Below are 20,426 nucleotides of genomic sequence, written 5' to 3' on the forward strand. Positions count from 1 at the left end.
TGCATCGGAATGTAGGTGACACATCCAGATCAGGTAGGATACTATTAATATATATGGAATTTATTAATGTAAAGGAATGCCTGCTACTCCTCTTCCTCAGAAACTTCTCCTGGGTGTAATTTGTTGTGAGGAGCAGAGCGGCATAAGGTGTGGCACTGTCCCTGGCAGCCCTACATGCCCCTACCATTTTCATGAAGCGATGATGGAGAACAACACACGACTATATGTTAATATTGATTATATCATTAATAGTGTTAATTTCAGTTTTTTGTCCTTTAATATCTTATGTTAATATATACCTGTTTTTATTTTTTAGGTTTTTGGACATTATGTTAAAAGCTATAATGCGGACTATGTGGTTTGCTGGTGGCTTCCATTGGGTGACCGTAAAGGGAAGACAAGCCTTGCCTGCAGAAGCTCCCATTCTTACTCTGGCTCCACACTCTTCCTATTTTGATGCCATTCCAGTAACAATGACAATGGCCTCCATCGTCATGAAAGCAGAAAGCAAAGATATTCCTGTTTGGGGAAGTGAGTAATGTTAAGAAACTAAAGTTGAAAAGTACATAAAAGTAGAACTAGAACTGTTGTTTTCAACATGCTTTTGGACCTCAACGACTGTACACCTTGACATGGAAAGACATATTTTAAGATAAATAGGCTACTTGCCTCATCTCTGTGGTCAGACTAGGAACTGCGGGGGACCAGGGTTGGAGAGTATGACCAGTATGAGAGTATGAGTATGTAATGTCTCCACACAACCCCCTCTCAGGACAGTCTTATCTTACAGTATTAAATACCATATATTTCGGACCATTGCAGCAAAAAAGTTTCAACTGCTTACAAAGAAACTTGGAGAGATTCCAAATGAAATTCTTGCAAGCCAACAGGAAAATGTAGTTTCTTGAGGAAGTTAATAGAATAAAACCATGTTCATTAGTTTAAACAAAGCTTACAAAGCTAGACAAATAATCATCACTTTTATCAGTGCTAAGAGGAGGCATTTCAACTAGTAAGGACATTTTGTTTTCTACTTAAATGGGCACTCTCATTAAAACTTTTTTGTTATTGCGCTCCTTATGGTAAATAAAAAAAATATTTCTAATGTATTTAGTTTAAAAATAATTACGTTTTTTCTGTTTAATTTGTCCAGAGCACATTTCACCCTATCTCTTGAACAGACCTTATACATGAAGGGAATCAACACAGTAAAGGAGGAGAGCATATTTAAAAGAAGAAAAACTACCACAAGAGGACATAGTTTTAAATTAGAGGGACAAAGGTTTAAAAGTAATATTAGGAAGTATTACTTTACTGAGAGAGTAGTGGATGCATGGAATAGCCTTCCTGCAGAAGTGGTCGCTGCAAATACAGTGAAGGAGTTTAAACATGCATGGGATAAGCATAAGGCTATCCTTCATATAAGATAGGGCCAGGGACTATTGATAGGATTCAGATTATTGGGCAGACTAGATGGGCCAAATGGTTTTTATCTGCCAACACATTCTATGTTTCTATAATAGCTTTGGAATGAGAAATCACCCGCACTATTACCCTGTACTATCTGGTTAGTGCTGGTGAATGATGCCCTAGGGGTACTCCACCCCTAGACATCTTATCCCCTATCCAAAGGATAGGGGATAAGATGTCAGATCGTGGGGGTCCCACTGCTGGGGATCTGAAGGGATCCGAAGCCTCCAGCGTTGCCGGAAGCCGTACAGGTGGGTGCTGCAGCCGAGATCCCGGGGGTTCCCAGCAGCGGGACCCCCGTGATCTGACATCTTATCCCCTATCCTTTGAATAGGGGATAAGATGTCTAGGGGCGGAGTACCCCTTTAATGTGTATGGAGGCTTTTTAACTCCTCCCTGGTAGATGATAGAGGAGAGAAGGATCGCTCGTGCTGAATTTCAACTGCCTGAGCCTTTTGTTCTCTGGGAGATAAACTGCCTTCTAGAGGAGTCTTGCAGTGGCTTACTCCCTTAAACCCCCCCCCCCCCACACACACACTCTATTCCAAATGAATGCACACTTGGCTGAGCATTCATGTGTATGGGAGGATCGGGAGTGATAGCTGTTAGGTGAACAAGCGTTCAGCTGATAGCTTTACCTGTGTGGCTACTTAAAACAGATTAATTATGTTGCTTTTTATTTCTCTCTCTTTTAGCGTTAATTAACTATATTCGACCAGTGTTTGTTTCCCGCTCTGATCAAGATTCAAGAAAAAAAACTGTGGAAGAAATCAGAAGACGTGCCCACTCCAATGGGGTTTGGCCACAGGTATGAAAAATGTTATAGACCTCTTTTTATTACAATGGTCTTGCAGCAAAAATGAAATTTTATGTGGGATTTCCATGTCATGCACGGACATCGGTGGTTGTGTGAGAAATTCACGTTGGTGCAGCACTCTTCTTTGGCCAATAGATAAAGGTTTCAGAATAGGGAACTCCTGTGAATATCACATATTTCTTTAATTTGGCTTCTTTTAAACCAGTTCTAGTAATTTGCAGGAAATCCACTACTTTGAGGGGAATCTGTCACCATGAAAATGCTTTTCAACCTATCAGCAGTATGTTTTAGAACAAGTGAAACTTAGCAGATTGATATATAGTTTCATGGGAAAATATTTAGTAAAACGAATTTTCGTCATGTAAACCTTAGCTTATTCTGTGCCTTGAAGTCCGATGGGTGATCAGTGGGAGTTATTTCTGTATATGAGCTGATAGCTATTAGCCACTCACTCACTAGGACCGCCCACTGGACACATAGGCACGGATGAGCAGAGGTTTAAATGAAGAAAATGCATATTCTCCCAAATCTTTTCTTTATATAATAAATTAAATCTTAATCTGCTTTTCCTGCTCTCTTACATAAGACTAGTAAATTGATCCTGATTGTATCAGATACACTTAAAGGAGTACTCCGACGCAAACCTTTTATGGGGGAAATGGAGCATGAAGCAAAGTTATATTACATTGTAATATACTTACGTTATCCATATCGTCTTCTTCCCGGACTTCTCCTTGCGTTTCCATCCGGCCGGAAGCTGGGTCCTTTGATGACGCTCGACCGCGTTTTCTTCATGATTCGGCGCCATCTTAGCCCGGTGACTCATCGCTCCCATGAGTCACTGCGGGCTGTGCCGGCCTCCCAGCCCGGGGTCGGCTTCTCCTCCCTAAGTAATTTATTCATTTATGCGCTGAGCTGAGCTGCCATAGGCTCAGCTCAGCAAACGCCTATCACTAGGGAAGAGCAGAGGGAGGGAGAATGGGACCGGAGATACTACCAGGGCATTGTGGGAGATGTAGCCATTCAGGCTGAAAAACATGTGAACGGAACCCGGAAGTACCGGGAACTTCAGAGCGGTGTTGCAAGCGAACGGCTGGACCAAATCACACGATTGGGGGCTCTATCAAAAGGTATGAGCTGGGGCTACATTTAGGGATTAGTTTATTTTTTATTGTGAGCATCGGACTTCTCCTTTAATTTATGGCCCTCTACCATTTCTGTTCTATTCTGTGATTAAAGAGTACCTGTCACCAGTCTAAACTTTTATTATATTGTTCCTTATGTAATTATAAGACACTTTGCTATTTACTTGCTGTTAAAATTCACCACCTTTTATAGGTTTTCAATGTGATTGAAAAAAAAACGGCCATTAGGTGGCTCTGTTCTTTTCCCTGCACAAGTCAAACAGTTAGTTTGGTCTCCTCCCAACCTGGCAGGAGACCAAACTCTGGAAGTGCGTGCAGGGCAAGGCAAGACACGGCTCTCGCAGGGTTCAGTGACGTCGCGCCTGCTGGGGAACACCCACTTCCTCCTGCCGGGAGCTCAGACAATGTGAGCAAGGGGAAAGGTATAATACACAGCTTTTTAAAGCTCAAATTTTAGTGGTGTTAGGAGGAGTTAGGGAATATAATAGTTTAGAAAATATGGTTTGATGACAGGTATTCTTTAAATTTTAGATTTTCATTATGAGGTTATTGATTCGTTATTATCCTTTTTACCTGCTTTCTCTGATAGCATCCTCATGCAGGTGCTCCTTAACGTCCTAAGGATCAGTAATGCCTTAGTATTTATCTCCTTATTAGAGAAATATTGGAGTAAAGACAGACTGCTAACCACCCATATATCACTTTCTCTTTCTCATAACTTTTCCTCTGTTTGTTTAAAGGTAATGATCTTTCCTGAAGGAACTTGCACCAACAGATCCTGTCTGATCACCTTCAAACCTGGTAGGATGTGAATTTTTTAATTGTCTGAAATGAGTCAGCCAAAGTGTACGGTTGCCGGGGTTGATGGATCCTAAGTGTATGGTTGTCGGGTGTCATGGAGCCTAAGTGTATGGTTGTCGGGTGTGAAGGAGCCTAAGTGTATGGTTGTCGGGTATGAAGGATCCTAAGTGTATGGTTGTCGGGTATGAAGGATCCTAAGTGTATGGTTGTCGGGTGTGATGGAGCCTAAGTGTATGGTTGTCGGGTGTGAGGGAGTTCTGCACTGACTCAAAAAGATAATTCAGCCTCTGCCAGACATAATGCCGATAGATGTGGCTTCTTGATCTCCATATCCAGTCACCTTACTTATTGGTGATCTTTAAATCTCTTTATGTTGCTTTTTACTCATTGTATGCTTTGGTTGAATTGTCCATTACAGCACCATCTCTGCACCTGTGTCCTTTGATATCCATGTGGGAGGTTTCCTTCTTTATACCTATTATTTGTTAGACAGTTTTTTTTTTTCTGTGTATACAGTGAAAGTTGATACAGGAGAACAAAAAGCTTGTTATGCAGAAGTTAAATATGATATATGTCCTATTCAGATTATCTGTTCAGGTGTAGGTGGCGGTATGGTTAGAAAATAAATAAACAGAAAAGATAAAAAATGTACATATCCTATGCATAGCCTAATTTTTGACTCTTAAAGATACATTAATTAAATCATGTACATAAATTGTATATAAATAAAGACCCAGCAAATTCAAGTTTTAGCTAAATTAAAGGGAACCAATCAGCATATTTTAGCATATTTAATGCTTGGCAATGCTTTATATATGCTAAAATTATTATCCTCACCATCACTGGGGGGACATTTGTGCTCCCAGGGATGGTGAAGATATTAAGTTATAAAGTCCTGCCCGTCAAGTAGCCCCCTGGGCGGGGACTTAAACTTACCAGCTCCGTTCGCTGCGGCCGTTGCCCCACCCCGACGGCTTGAATGACAGCTCGCATCACCACTCTACTCCCTAAGCAGACTGAGCAGAGTGGTGATGCGAGCCAACATTCAAGCCGTCGTGACGGGGCTGCAGCGAACAGAGCTGGTAAGTTTATGGGGGGGGGGGGACTTTATAACTTTATATATGCTAAAATATGCTGATTGCTTCCCTTTAACCTCTTGGGGTACCTGTACGCCCTGGTCCCATTTACTGGGTTTAAACTGTTCTCACCAGCAGAGAACGAGTTAAACCCGGTGGGTCCCGGTTGCTACGGACAGCCAGGACCCACGGCTAATGCCGGGCACGGCCGATCGGGCCGCTGCCCAGCATTAACCCTTTAGACGCCTCGATCATTGCGGCATTAAAAACTAAAGTGAAAGAATCCTGGCAGCTCAGCGGAGCTGATCGGGACTATCGCGACAAAATCGCCATGTCCCGATCAGCTTACTGGACGGCGGAAGGGTCCTCACCTGCCTCTCCGTTGTCCGATCAGCGATCTACTGCTCCATGCCTGCGCAGCAGGCAGGAGCAGCAGAGTGCCGGTTACACTGATCAGTTCTTTGCAATGGCAGAACACTGATCAGTATATGCAATCAGAAGATTGCATGTTTTAGCCACCTATGGGGGCTTAAAAAAAAAAAAAAGTTAATTTTTTTTTTTAAATGTCTGAACTATTAAAATATTAGGTTAGCTAAACTACGCTGTCGGTGGCGTACACGTAAAAAAATACCAAAGTCCAAAATGGTGCATTTTTGGTCACTTCATATACCATAAAAATATTAATAAAAAGCGATCAAAATGGCCCCTCAAAACAAAAATGGTACCTATAAAAACTACAGCGCAAAAAATTAGCCCTCATACCACCACATACACGGAAAAATAAAGTTATAGGGCTCATAAGATGCCAATTTTAAACATACTAATTTTGGTGCATGTAGTTTATAATTTTTTTTTTTTAAGTATTAAAATAAAATAAAATAAAACCTACATAAATTGGGTATCCTTGTAACCGTATGGACCTACAGAATAAAGATAAGGTGTCATTTTTACCAAATATTGTACTGCATTTTTAGAAAGGAAGGAGGAAAAAGCGAAAAAGCAAAAACGAAAATTTGCTGAGTCCTTAAGGTGAAAATAGAGTCCCTAAGGGGTTAAGAAAATGGAAAAAATTATAAAATATTAACTGTAAAAAATAAAAACATAAAATTTATTTTGTTTAACTCCCACCAGTTCCTCCACTGTGTTCTCCATATCTTCCTTTGTCTACCCTGTAAGAGCAGGAATACTTGGAGATAGTAGTACACATTCTTGGGTATTACTGTTGCTGGAAACTTTTTGACTTTCATCCACGGCAAACATACTTATTTAGTAAATTAAATGTTTCTTAAAAGTTCATAAACTAGACTGATGGATAACATTTAATCCATAAAATGTTTGTATCCGCCAACTACAACTAGAGATGTTGTGAAACATTCCCTTTCCATGTGTCTTATTAGGGCATAACTGTCAGGACCCAACTGGAAATCCCTTGGAAGAGCAAATCTAGCATGATCATTGACATTAATGGGCACTACTACATAATACTACATTGCCAAGCATTAGGGATCGACCGATTATCGGTATGGCTGATATTATCGGCCGATAATCACGATTTTGGCCATTATCGGTATCGGCAATTACCTTGCCGATAATGCACCGCGACCGCCCCCCCGACCCACCGCACCGCGTCGCACCCCCCACCGTAGTGCTGGGCGGTATACCGGTATGAACCGGATACCAATTTTTTTTTCTCCCACGGTATGGATTTGTGCCCATACCGCTGTACCGGTCGGGCCCCTCCCCCACCCTCCGAGTCAATAAAAAAAATTAAACTTACCCGTAATGGAGGTGGTCCGGGCCATCCATCCTTCCTGTAGTGTCCGGCGGCATTCCGGGTGGAGGGTGAACCGGTCCGGGCTGTCCTTCTCCGGGGGTCCTTTTCTCCACTCCGGGCAGGCTCCGGCCTAGTACGCTGCATAGACGCCGCTACGCCGTGACGCAGCGTTACTAGGCCAGAGCCTGCCCAGAGTGGAGAAGGACAGCCCGGACCGGTTCACCCTCCACCCGAAATGCTGCCGGACACTACAGGAAGGATGGATGGCCCGGACCACCCTCCCCGGACGGTCCCTGCAGCAACTGGGAAGGTGAGTCAGAGTTCTGGGATGGACAGGGATCTGTATAATATACTATACCTACAGTAGGCCCTCCAGCTGTTGCAAAACTACAAGAGATAGGTCTCAGGACCCCCGGACAGGCAGGGGGAGAGAAGCGGGTGGTGGCGGCGGCGGCCTATGGCACAGCAAAAGCCCCTGCAGTGCATTGATTTAAAGCGCCCGCTTTAAATCAATGTTCTGCAGCGGTGTCGCAGGGGGATAAATAGCCGATAACTTATACCGGAATATCGGTATAAGTTATCGGCTATTGGCCCTAACCTCCACAGATTATCGGTATCGGCCCTAAAAAAAACGATATCGGTCGATCCCTACCAAGCATACAGTACATGCAGTAATAAGTAGAATAAATAGTGGTGTTGATGATCAGAGGCTATTTGGTTTGGTTTCCTGCGTAGAGATAACACAATCATCAGCACAAATAGACACAATAGTTTTACCATGTTGTCAATTTTGCTGCTTCTCATTCCTGGCACTAAAATAATATGATGATGAGAAAAAAACCGACCTGTTGAGTGGAGTCTGTAAATAATCCACAGTTTAATCTGCGGGATTGGTTTCTGATGAATCCGTGATTTGTTTCATGCTTTGTGACAGAGAAAAACATCAAAGTAATTACATGAGCGTCACATGCCAGGCGCCCTCTTCATGACTCTTAAATCTTTTAAAGGGACATAAAAGTTAAAGACCAAGCAAAATAAAAGCCACATTAGAAAGGCGACATGTCAGTGTGCTCCACTTCCTTCCTCCTGTTCTGTCCTAGGTTGTAATAAGCCTTTATTCTGTATCCCAGGAAGCAGCCATTAGGTCTTCATTGTTCCCTGCTTTAAGTCTCTAATGACAGAAAAAGGTAGTTTGGAAAAAGCGGTTAGAACTCTCTACAGTGGAGACATGCGCCATGTGCGGCAGAGTTTAAAGCTCCATTGCTGCTTCATTCAGACTTTGTCCCCCACACCAGTGTGTGGTAAGTACGGACTGAGGGACTCGGGGCCATCCTAGTGCTCATGGTATCACCAGCATATATTTTTAACTTGGGTAAAAAAAAAATTTGTTTATACAATGGGACAACTTTTTTTTAAATTGTTTTCCGGTGTTAGAAAACATTGCTGCTTTTTCCCAACAAAAAACATTGCCACACCCGTTTTCTGTGACATTACATCTCTGCTCCATTCATTTACATGGAAGTGAGCTGTCATACCACATACAAGACAAGAGTGGTGCTGTTTCCGGAAGAAAGCGCTGTGTTTTTCTAATCTTAGGTAGCCCTTTTAAAGGGGTACTCCAGGAAACTGAACTTATCCCCTATCCACAGGATAGGAGATGTCTCATTGCAGGGGGTCCAACCTGTGGGACCCCCTGTGTTCTCCTGTACGGGCCCCTGGCTATATCCTGTAGTCTGTGTCCTCCGGTCCTCACCTTTCTGGATAAGCACAAGTTAAGGACATGGCTGCAGCTGATGATTGGCTGAGCAGGCCGTTACTTGCACTCGTCCGGAAAGGTTAGGACCGGAGTGCACCAAGGACGAGTAAGTAGCCGTTGCCCCATACAGGATATCTGATGGGGGGGTTTAACTTTTTCCCCCATGGGCTTAATGTTTTTTTTCCCCCATACATTTGTAGTTTTTAACAACTGGGCCCTTTTGTATTTCATATTCCATGTTCCTCATACCATAAAACGATGGTCCTTTTATAACCTAAAAATAGTTCTGTTTTTAATAGCTGTTTGAGGATTCCCCCATAAACATACATTCTCGAGTTGGAATAAGAGAGAAGGTGACTGCAACCTATGGTGCCGCTTATCTACCAGGATAAAAATAAATATAAAATGTGACATCCAATTAAATCAAATGTACCCAGTTTTTGTTTTCCCAAACAACAGACATTGGGGGACAATCAGACTGCCCCAAACCCAGTATATAATGTATGTTTGCATTCGTATGAGAAAGAGGAACATGTCACATTATTTGTGTATTTATTTATTTAAACAAAGTTTATCATTGAGATTATCTGAGATTACGGGATCTTTTTAACTATTTTAATTTAAGTTTCTCATGCTTTCATTCCATTGACTGTGTATGCTTTTCAGTCATTCCGATACCCTTCATGCCCCTTTTACTAAGCATAAAGAAGTTGAAAGGATTCTTCTTTATAGCAATTTATACAGCATGTCCTATAAAAAGATCATTGGAAATAACTTCCTTTACAGTAACAAGCTTGTGGCTGCAAAAGTGCAAACTATTTTGGCTTCTTTCATACAGGCTGAATTCTTCACAACTGTATAGTAGATTCAGGGATTACAATATTAGTTGCCTATAGAGTCCTGGAGCACTGATCGGATGCCATGTCCCTGCGAGTGCCCTCTCTGGCCTGGCCCAGGAGGCGGGTAGTGCGGCAGTGGGGGATCCAGGGGGGGGTGGGGGTGGGGGGGAGGACGGAACTTCCCCTGCGCTCCGGCCTCTTGTGAGGGATCCTTCTATAAAGCCATAAGAGCAGAAGGTGGCTACAGGGGGGCCTATGTATAAAGGGACTGGGCACAGGAGACCCTTCTATATAATGATCATGGCAGAGACTGGGCACATGAGACCCCTCTATAGGGATCAGGGAAGTCACTGGGCTTAGGAGACCCCTCTATAGGGATCAGGGAAGTGACTGGGCACAGGAGACCCCTCTATAGGGATCAGGGAAGTGACTGGGCACAGGAGACCCCTCTATAGGGATCAGGGAAGTCACTGGGCTTAGGAGACCCCTCTATATAGTGATAAGGGAAGAGACTGGGCACAGAGAAGACCCCTCTATATAGTGATCAGGCAAGTGACTCAGCAAAGGAGACCCCTCTATAAAGTTATCTGCTGCCAAACAAATTAAGGGGGAACATCTGCTGCCTAAACTGTTGTGGCGGCCATGTATCCATGTGTATTGGAGTGTACAGACTTCTATATATACACAGAAGTCACTTATGAAAACTTCAGCACAGGATGGCTCAGATGTGGTGCGGCGTGACCCCCAGTGTGCCAAACTGGATCCTCATAAAGACTTCCTCCACTAGGAAACCGCATCCAACACGAGGTCCAGCTTAAAGTGCAAGCTGCAAAGTCTTTATTGCACAATGCGAGGTTTCGGCTGGCAAGTTTTGATTTTTGTATATGAAAATTCTTTAATAAAAATTACAGTTTAAAAAAAAAAGAAAAAATGTATATATATTTATTTTAGTGCTGGGCAGTATTAACAAAAATGTGTATCACTGTATTTTTTAAACTTATGGCGGTTCCACGGTATTTGACAGTATTTTTTGAGGGGCCTGACAGGTATTGCAGTATAGGGAGAAATTCGTATCGTACAGAAAAACATGCTGGTATTAGGTATGAACCTGTATACCACCCAGTACGAATATATATATATATATATATATATATATATATCTCGTCCAATAAAAATTAGTCTCCACTTTTCCTATTGTATACAAAGAAAAGAAACATTTTTTATATTAAAATATAATAGTATAATATAATGTTAATGATCCTGTACAGCAACCGGCGTAGATGTAAAAAAATTATAATAATTTTAAAAATAAAAAAAGTCCAAAATTGCAGCTTTTTGATCACATCCTAGAAACAGTTTTCATATAGCCATTGTACATAATATTTCAAGTAGAATCGGTTAAACCCCCCTTTTTTTTTTTTTGTTGTTTTGGTGTTTTTTGTTTTTTTTTTCCGGTTAATCGATTAAATTTTCTACAACTAATTGATTATTGAAATAATCGCTAGCTGCAGCCCAAGTTGCCTATTTGAATAGCTTGGCTTATTTTAGAGACTCTGCTTTCTCATTTTTCTTAATTTTACTGAGATCAATATGAATATGATATAGCAAATGAGAAATAGAAGTCGTTCCGAAATGAACTGCTTGGCATAGGTTTTTTTTGGTAACCATTGTAATATAAATACTTGGGCACCTTTTATGTTACATTGAGTTGTTGGTGCCTCGTCTAGCACATATTTGTACATCTGCAGTATAGGCAGGCTGTAATCAGTTTAGGAGTCTCTGTGTGGACCATTCCCACTGTGCATATGAAGCCTGACCCATTTGTATGCCTAGTCTTGGAAATGCTGAGTAGATAAGCTGAGCTTTGACAAGTGGACACGAGACCTGCGTCACGATAAAATAATCTTCTTTTTAAAATCAAATATCTCGCTGCAAGGTGATACTTCGGATTAACTTCTTTGCCCTGATGCATTTTGTGGAAGCATGAACGAGCACATGGTGTACAGTGATAGGCTGAATGTTATCGCCTGTGTCTGTAGATGTATCCTTAATACAGGTTTTTTTTTTATTCACACGTGCAGTATCTATTTCATATTTGATGCTGCAGAGCCCTCAGGTATGCAGCAGGTCCTGTGTATGTGTGAATACAACCTAAGGGTCTTCCTTATTTTTTGTTGCAGCAAATTTTGCTATCCATCAGTCTGCTGCAGCAAATCTGCTGCAAAAATAAGGATCTGTGAACTAACCCTTAAGGAAAGTCAGACCATGTTCATTTATTCATTGCTATGTATCACTATAAATCCTTAAAGGGGTATTCCATGAAAAAACATTTTTTTTTTTTTTTTTTTTTTTTTTCATATCAACTGGCTCCAGAAAGTTAAACAAATTTGTAAATGACTTCTATTACAAAAGCTTAATCCTACCACTACAGCTGCTGAAGTTGAACTGTTCTTTTCTGTCTGACCACAGTGCTCTCTGCTGACACCTCTGTCTGTCTCAGGAACTGTCCAGAGTAGCAGCAAATCTCCATAGCAAACCTCTCCTGCTCTGGACAGTTCCTGAGACAGACAGAGGTGTCAGACAGAAAAGAACAACTAAACTTCAGCAGCTGATAAGTACTGGTAGGATTAAGATTTTTTAATAGTAGTAATTTACTAATCTGTTTAACTTTTTGCAGCCAGTTGAAAAAAATGTTTTTTTTTCATGGAATACTCCTTTAACTTCTCCACTGAGTGTAATTCTCTTGCCTGATCTTCAGGATGGAAATGCACACGAGGCAAACACGTGACGCACAACAGTTTCATGCATGGGACCTATTTTTAAGAATAGGACCTGTGCAGGAAACTCCCTGGGTGGCATATGATTTCTTTGGAAACTGTAGTGTGCAGTTTCATCTTTCCATGACTAAGTTAAAGTAATATTGAATTGACACTTTAAATGAGTTTTACACTTTTAGCAAATAAGGTTTCATAATAAAAAGTGATAAAGTTTTTAAATATCATTTCTTTATCAATTTTTAATGTTGTTAAGGTTTTGCCTGCTGTCATTCCCTGGGAACCTTGGCTGAATAGGAATGTGTCCTGGACACCCAGGCGCATTGTAGCGTTACAGTGTAATGTACTGTGCACCTGTGTGATTTTATCTACTGAGATGGAACAATGAAGGTTTTCATTCACCAACTACAAAAGGAGATCTTGAAAAAATTCAGAAACTGATACAAAAAGTATATTACAGAATTGTATAAATATCCTTTATTTGCTGACCCTGTAATAAACTATTAGAAGAGGTCAGAAGCATCAGTGTGGACCCGCAAGCCGCGATTATGGTTTTAGGATAGGGTCACATTACAACATTTGGTGCGTATTTTGCTGCATATTTTCTGCTGCTGATTTTCCTAGCCATTGACTTTAACGGGGCACTCCGCTGCTCAGCGTTTGGAACCAACTGTTACGAAAGCTGGAGCCGGCGCCGTGAGCTTGTGATGTCATAACCATGCCCCCTCATGATGTCACACCCCTCCCCCTCAATGCAAGTCTGTGGGAGGGGGCGTGATAGCTGTCACACCCCTCCAATAGACTTGCATTGAGGGGGTGTGGGCATTACTTCATGACGTCACGAGCTCCCAGCGCCGGCTCCAGCGTTCGGAACAGTTGGTTCCAAACGCTGAGCAGTGGAGTACCCCTTTAATATATAGGAATTACCTTGCCCCCAATTCCAGCCCCTCCTTGACTGATGTACATAGCCCTTTATGCCTGCCAAAGGCTGGGAGGCGAGGACGAGCAAGGAAGAATACCTGACCGTGACACCTGAGCAACTGTCTCATTGACGCTTGGCTCAGAGATAGAAATGTGATTTTATAAGTTTGACAAGAACCATCAGCTCTAGTTTACATTTATGCCATACAGAGTCTGCAGCTTTTAGCAGCTGATAGATTCCCTTTAAAGGAGAACTCCGGAATAGGAAAATTATCGTCCATACTGCCGGCAGTAAAAAAAAAAAACAGGTACCTTCCTTCCTTCGCTCCCCCGATGCCTCAGGTAACCGGCTCCGGCCTCCGCCGCGATCCTCTTTGCCGGTTGCTGGTTGCCGGTGGTCAGCGAGTCATACTGCACTCACCGGCCCTGGCGAAGTCCCAACTCGGCCGGCGATAGGCTGAGTGAAAGTGTGATGTTTTCGGCCCCGGCAGCAGGTGCCGGTGTAGTGAAGAATTGTGTGTCTTGAAGCGTTCTCACCGTATCGGCGGACGAGTTGGGACTTCGCTGCGGCAGGTGATTGGCTGAGTGCAGTATGACTCGCTGACCACCGGCAACCAGGAAGAGGATCGCGGCGGAGGCCGGAGCCGGTTACCAGAGGCATCGGGGGAGCGAAGGAAGGTATGTACCTGTTTATTTTTTTTTTTACTGCCGGCAGTATGGACGATAATTTTCCTATTCCGGAGTTCTCCTTTAAAGAAAACTGACCCAACACTTGGTACAGGTCTATACTGTGCTCTGAACACCCAGCTATTAGAGACCTCCGATCCCTTTTTGTGGGGAGTAGCGACTCCTTTTAAAAGGGAAAAACATCACAAAGAACTTGATTGTGTTTTCTGGGTAAATCCATATTTATTAAGATATTAAATATTGAGTGTTATCTGGTATTTCTTATCTAGTATCACTTGTATACTTTTAGGTTTTTATTCATACCATGTATTTTTTCTCTTTGTGTAGGTGCATTTATTCCCGCTGTCCCTGTACAACCAGTAGTTTTGAGATACCCCAACAAAATGGTAAATATACTTTATAAAATTATGTATTCTTGCTTTTTCTACAGTGCTGTCAGAAATCATGCCACAAATAAAAAAAAAACATAAGTATGGAAGAGCCAGATGTGTCTACGTAGGCCTAACCTTACCTTATATAACCTCGGCATTATATTAAATTATGCAGATGGTAAAATGTTTAATGGTGTAACTAGTTAGCCAGGTCTACCCACACCTCCGTTTTTGTTGCCACCTTTCATAACCTGTGTATTGTTGCATATACATTGTAAGGCGAGTCACCGGCTACATTTCCTTATTTAGCTTTCTTAAATGAATATTTCTAATGTATACAGCTCCACCTGAGGTGGACTGTATCCCAGGTATATTTGACTGGATTACGTTTGCGCCATCTGGATGGGTGGGACAACTGGCATACTCTGTGGTATCTGAGTCACTATTTGGGAAATAAAGAAAGAAAAGCCATTTGGCTTATGGGACTGTGTAAAATCTCCTGACTGTAATGCATTGTGTTTACAAAACAAATGGCTACAAAGAGCAAGCTCAAGCCTTTCCCTGTAGCAGGGCTATAAAACCATGGCCATAGCTGGTATTTAACCTCTTCTTCTCTGGTGGCATGTTTTCGGTCAGTGTGTGTGTTAGGATTGTGTCCTGTCCTTTGTAAGTGATCCCACCTTAATAAGAAAGCGCAACCCCTCTTTTTTTCCTGATGTTTGCTTTATAGTGGTTCACACGCTGCTTACAGGGTCTATTTATTTCTCACACAAGTGGATCCTGGTAAATGGCTCGGTTTCCAGGATCTAACATTGTCCGTTCTAGAATCATCCTCTGTATTTTCAGTGCTAGGCACAATAGCTTACATGCTAGACTGGATGTTTCTGCGTCACTTCTGTCATATAGTGTATCCACTATGCCACATATAGAATCCACTTTGCCAGTCAGTCAATAGTGTATACCTAATGTAATGACAATGGTAAAATGATTGCATAAAGGCTTCCAGTTAATAAGATGTTAACAACTAATAATAGCATAGGGGTTCTGTCATTATTGCTATTGTCATCTGGAGATTGGAAAGCATCCTAATTTCACTCACACAGTTTAGCAGAGATTGACACCTTAACCTTGTGTCCTTGTTGGTGTGCACTGCACAGGCGCAGTGACACTATAGAGAAGATAGGGGCAAAGGAGGGCCGGCAGTGGTCTTAGCGCCTCGTAAACTGCTTGTCTGCTGGCCCAGTGCAGCACAGTAGGAGAAGGTGATTGGACTTGCGGGCAGTAGGAGAGGTGGGCTGCCCAGTTCCATTGCCCAGCCCGCTTCTCAATCAGCCGAGCCTCTGAATGTTAGGTGAACGTGACACCATTCATGTACGCTGCCACTCCATTTGCTCAGGAAACAAAAGACCTCAGATCTAATGTTTAGTGGGGATCCCATTGGGTGGACCTCAGGAATCAGATACTTAGGGGAATCTGTCTCCCTGCCTTGTCTGATTGAGATACATTGCTTGGTGCTGGAAGATGGCAATTCCCACTTGAGCATTATATAGAGCTGACATATTCCCTTGTCTTGAGATAACTCCTTTAACCCCTTAATAACGCAGGACGTATATTTATGTCCTGCGCCGGCTCCCGCGATATGAAGCGGGATCGCGCCGCGATCCTGCATCATATCGCGTCGGTCCCGGCGCTCATCAACGGCCGGGACCCGCGGCTAATACCACACATCGCTGATCGCGGCGATGTGCGGTATTAACCCTTTAGAAGCGGCGGTCAAAGCTGACCGCTGCTTCTAAAGCCAAAGTGAAAGTGATCCGGCTGCTCAGTCGGGCTGTTCGGGACCGCCGTGGTGAAATCGCGGCGTCCCGAACAGCTGACCGGACACCGGGAGGGTCCTTACCTGCCTCCTCGGTGTCTGATCGACGAATGACTGCTCCGTGCCTGAGATCCAGGCAGGAGCAGTCAAGCGCCGATAACACTGATCACAGGCGTGTTAATACACGCCTGTGATCAGGATGAGAGATCAGTGTGTGCAGTGTTATAGGTCCCTATGGGACCTATAACACTGCAAAAAAAATGTTAAAAAAAAGTGTTAATAAAGGTCATTTAACCCCTTCCCTAATAAAAGTTTGAATCACCCCCCTTTTCCCATAAAAAAAATAAAACAGTGTAAAAAAAATAAATAAATAAACATATGTGTTATCGCCGCATGCGTAAATGTCCGAACTATAAAAATATATCAATTGAACCGCACGGTCAATGGCGTACGCGCAAAAAAATTCCAAAGTCCAAAAAAGCGTATTTTGGTCACTTTTTATACCATTAAAAAAATGAATAAAAAGTGATCAAAAAGTCCGATCAAAACAAAAATCATACCGATAAAAACTTCAGATCACGGCGCAAAAAATGAGTCCTCATACCGCCCCATACGTGGAAAAATAAAAAGTTATAGGGGTCAGAAGATGACCTTTTTAAACATATAAATTTTCCTGCATGTAGTTAGGATTTTTTCCAGAAGTGCGACAAAATCAAACCTATATAAGTAGGGTATCATTTTAACCGTATGGACCTACAGAATAATAAGGTGTAATTTTTACCGAAATATGCACTGCGTAGAAACGGAAGGCCCCAAAAGTTACAAAATGGCGTTTTTTTTCCGATTTTGTCTCACAATGATTTTTTTTTTTCGTTTCGCCGTGCATTTTTGGGTAAAATGACTGTCACTGCAAAGTAGAATTGGCGATGCAAAAAATAAGCCATAATATGGATTTTTAGGTGGAAAATTGAAAGGGTTATGATTTTTAAAAGGTAAGGAGGAAAAAACGAAAGTGCAAAAACGGAAAAACCCTGAGTCCTTAAGGGGTTAAAGTATGTGGGGGAAGTCCTTAGTAAATTAGCTGCACAATCCACATCAAATTCCTCATGTAACACAGTGGATTCTGACTTTATCTCCTATACCATTAGCCATTGCCCACCTACAAATGGGTAGGACATAATGTTAAACCCTCAGGCAAAATGTCAATACTTTTTAACTATGTCTACTTTATTCTACTTGTGTGAATGTGGTGGCATAATGTGATTGCCATATAGCAATTGTTTATTATCTTATTCTACCAAAAATATAAATTGTGCATACAGTATAAGGACATTAATGTTCTTCTGTATAGTCTAGTTGTCTTTATCTTTCTTACATTTGCTTTTTATACATTTTCCAGGACACAATAACCTGGACATGGCAAGGACCTGGAGCGTGAGTTTGTCCTTTTTTAATTTTGTAAATAATAATAAAAAAGAAAGAACATTCAGAGTAGACGAATTGTGAGATTACTGCACCAAATACCTGTCGGGGTTTCTGTTATTCTGTACTCTCTTGTTACTTTTATAACCGATAATGGGAAATCATTATTTTTGTTCCATTTTTAGTGAATGTTTTCTTTTTTTTTTTCCCCCCAGGATGGACATACTGTGGCTCTCTTTATGTCAGTTCCACAACTATATTGAAATAGAGGTACGTTTATTAGGTACAGTTTATTCAGACACCCATTGATCTAATATTGATGGCCTATCCTGAAGGCTGGTTAACCCTTTTTAATGGTTATGGCTAGTTCGGCAATAATGTACTGGAACTATATGTATAGTTCACAAATGGCACCCCCATTTTAACAGGGACATTTAAGTAAAAAATAAATAAAATGTAAAATAAATGACTTGGACTAAATGCCACATCATCCCCCCAACTTTGTTTTCTTCTGCACCTCAGTTGGTCCCGTCCCCTCCAGTGCCACATGATTCCTTCCCTTTTATCAGTCCCTGTTCCACATTTACCCCTCTCATCGCCACCCCCCCCATGTCTCATCATCCCCCCATGTCTCATAATTTCCCACTGTCATAGACCACCACTAGCCATACAGACATTAAGCATTTAGTGCCTCCCCCACCATCATTTGCCCTTGTCTCATCATCCCCCACCCTGTCTCATCATGCCCCCCATCATTCCCCCCACCCCTCATAATTTCCCCCCTGGTCTCATCATCCCCCCATCATGTTCCTCCTATGCTATTCTTCCCCTCCCTCATCATTCCCCCTTTTCCCTGCTTTTCATATATATAATTTTTTTCCTTACCTGGCTACGCTTCGTCTTGCGAGCTGCGGTCAGTGAAGCAGATAAATCACGTCCTCTCCCAGCTCCTCTGTGCCGCATCAGGGATGTCACTTTTCATTTCCTGCAGCCGTTGTTAGTCAGAGTTTGGAGTGCGGCGACTGCATGAAATGAAAAGTGACGTCTCTGATGCCGCGCAGAGAAGCCGGGAGAGGACGTCATTAATCTGCTTCACAAGACCCGCTACCTGACCTGGCCTGCCGAAGCGCAGCCAGGTAAGGAAAATAAAAAAAAAACTATGAAAAGCAGGGAAAAGGGGGAATGATGAGGGAGGGGGGAGGTAAGAAAAATTTAAAGCAGAGCGGGGAGGAGACGCTGCTGGTCACTGATTTAAAGTGGCCGGGGCCGTGCTGCTAATACTGAACAAGCAGCCGCTTTAAATCAGTGACCAGAAGATTTATTAGCGTATAACACACAGGCAGGCTTTTTGCCTTAAATTTAAGTTTTAAAAGTGCGTGTTATACGCCGATAAATACGGTAAGTAGTGGTGGGATTCACAATTGACTTTGGGATTCTCATAAGTGTACTTGATGTCTGTTGTATCTTGTAGTTTCTTCCTATTTATACTCCATCTGAAGAGGAGAAGAGGAACCCTGCTCTGTATGCAAACAACGTAAGACATGTAATGGCCAAGTATGTACCACAAAGTTCTTTTATCCTATTTATTGTTTGTGCTTTTCTTGTTTTTAATCGTTTTTTTTTTTTTTGTTTGTTTTTGTTTTTTTTAAGAAAGCAAATAGCACAATGACTTTACAGTGAGAATACATTCATGAATATAAAGTTTGTTCCAGATATTTTTTCTTACAATTGTCGGTACAACATTGTACTATACATTCACTGCTGAGACTCTATACTGACCTATATATTTAACCGGACTTCACAGATTAGTCATAGAGAAGGAACATATTGTTATCCATACATGTCTAAAAGCCTTGTAAATTGTATTTGTCAGACCATAAATTTTCTTTCTATGTATAGTTTGTATTTGACCACCAGATGCAATAATTTGTTGCTATGAAGAACTGCATGTTATCTATTTTACCACTACAAAAAGTACATATTCTGTAATGTAGCTGTTGAAACGTAGTCATGTTAAATCATTTGCAATACAGAAAATGTTACTTGTAGGTGAAGTACAGCAAAAGTGTTCCTTACTGGTTACAAGTCTGTCAGCGTGATGAATTTTCTGGTTGCCAGGCTAATGCTGTCCATGGTGCTAGAGTAGACTGGTCGGTCCATGTAGGGCCCCTTTAATAATAGATGTACTGCAACGTGCCCCCTGACAGCAGCATAGCTTGTAACTTCATCTTAGTTCTTTAGGAACCATTGGTTCAGTGACCCATCTAAAGGTAAGGTGACGCAACATACAGCGGTCACTTCACACCAGGAAAACTAGGGCTCCCCTGGTGAGTTAATAGCACAGTCTTTTTATGTCTTTTTATTTATTTTTATTTATTTTTTCGTGTGCAAGGAGCACTATTTAGGGAAGAAAATGTGTTGATTTACTCAGTGATAGGAGGGGCACACTATCTAACTGATGAACGAGCTCTGCCTGTACCTAACCAGGATTGATCTGCATATTTACCTATCAACCTACTAAGGGTTGTGCTTATATACATTCTGGGGGGTGATGCACTTATCTACTTACTACAAGGCCTATCTGTCTACCTGTTGAGGAGGTTGTGTGTTTATATCTACCTCTTGTGAGGTAGATATATCTACCTACTGGGGGATGTGGGCTTATATACCTACTTGTGGGTTTGCTTATTTACATATTAGGGGTGGTGTGTTCATCTACCCATATGGAAGTCTACCTATCTTCTTACTGGTCGGGGG

The 20,426-nt window shown here is 41.9% G+C and overlaps 1 protein-coding gene across 6 annotated transcripts in view; it reads left to right on the forward strand.

The window, feature by feature from the left end:
* LPCAT1 (lysophosphatidylcholine acyltransferase 1) overlaps positions 1 to 20,426 on the forward strand; it is a 114,332-nt gene that overhangs the window by 74,375 nt on the left and 19,531 nt on the right. For all 6 annotated transcript variants that reach the window (XM_056520925.1, XM_056520926.1, XM_056520931.1 and 3 more), the window contains exons 3-9: positions 317 to 531; positions 2,166 to 2,278; positions 4,173 to 4,233; positions 14,388 to 14,446; positions 17,647 to 17,681; positions 17,885 to 17,939; positions 19,141 to 19,223. In XM_056520925.1, the coding sequence (XP_056376900.1) occupies positions 317 to 531; positions 2,166 to 2,278; positions 4,173 to 4,233; positions 14,388 to 14,446; positions 17,647 to 17,681; positions 17,885 to 17,939; positions 19,141 to 19,223 (621 nt within the window). The remainder of the gene's footprint in view (positions 1 to 316; positions 532 to 2,165; positions 2,279 to 4,172; positions 4,234 to 14,387; positions 14,447 to 17,646; positions 17,682 to 17,884; positions 17,940 to 19,140; positions 19,224 to 20,426) is intronic.

The sequence above is a fragment of the Hyla sarda genome, chromosome 5 (assembly GCF_029499605.1).
Source record: "Hyla sarda isolate aHylSar1 chromosome 5, aHylSar1.hap1, whole genome shotgun sequence".
Taxonomy (NCBI): Eukaryota; Metazoa; Chordata; class Amphibia; order Anura; family Hylidae; genus Hyla; species Hyla sarda.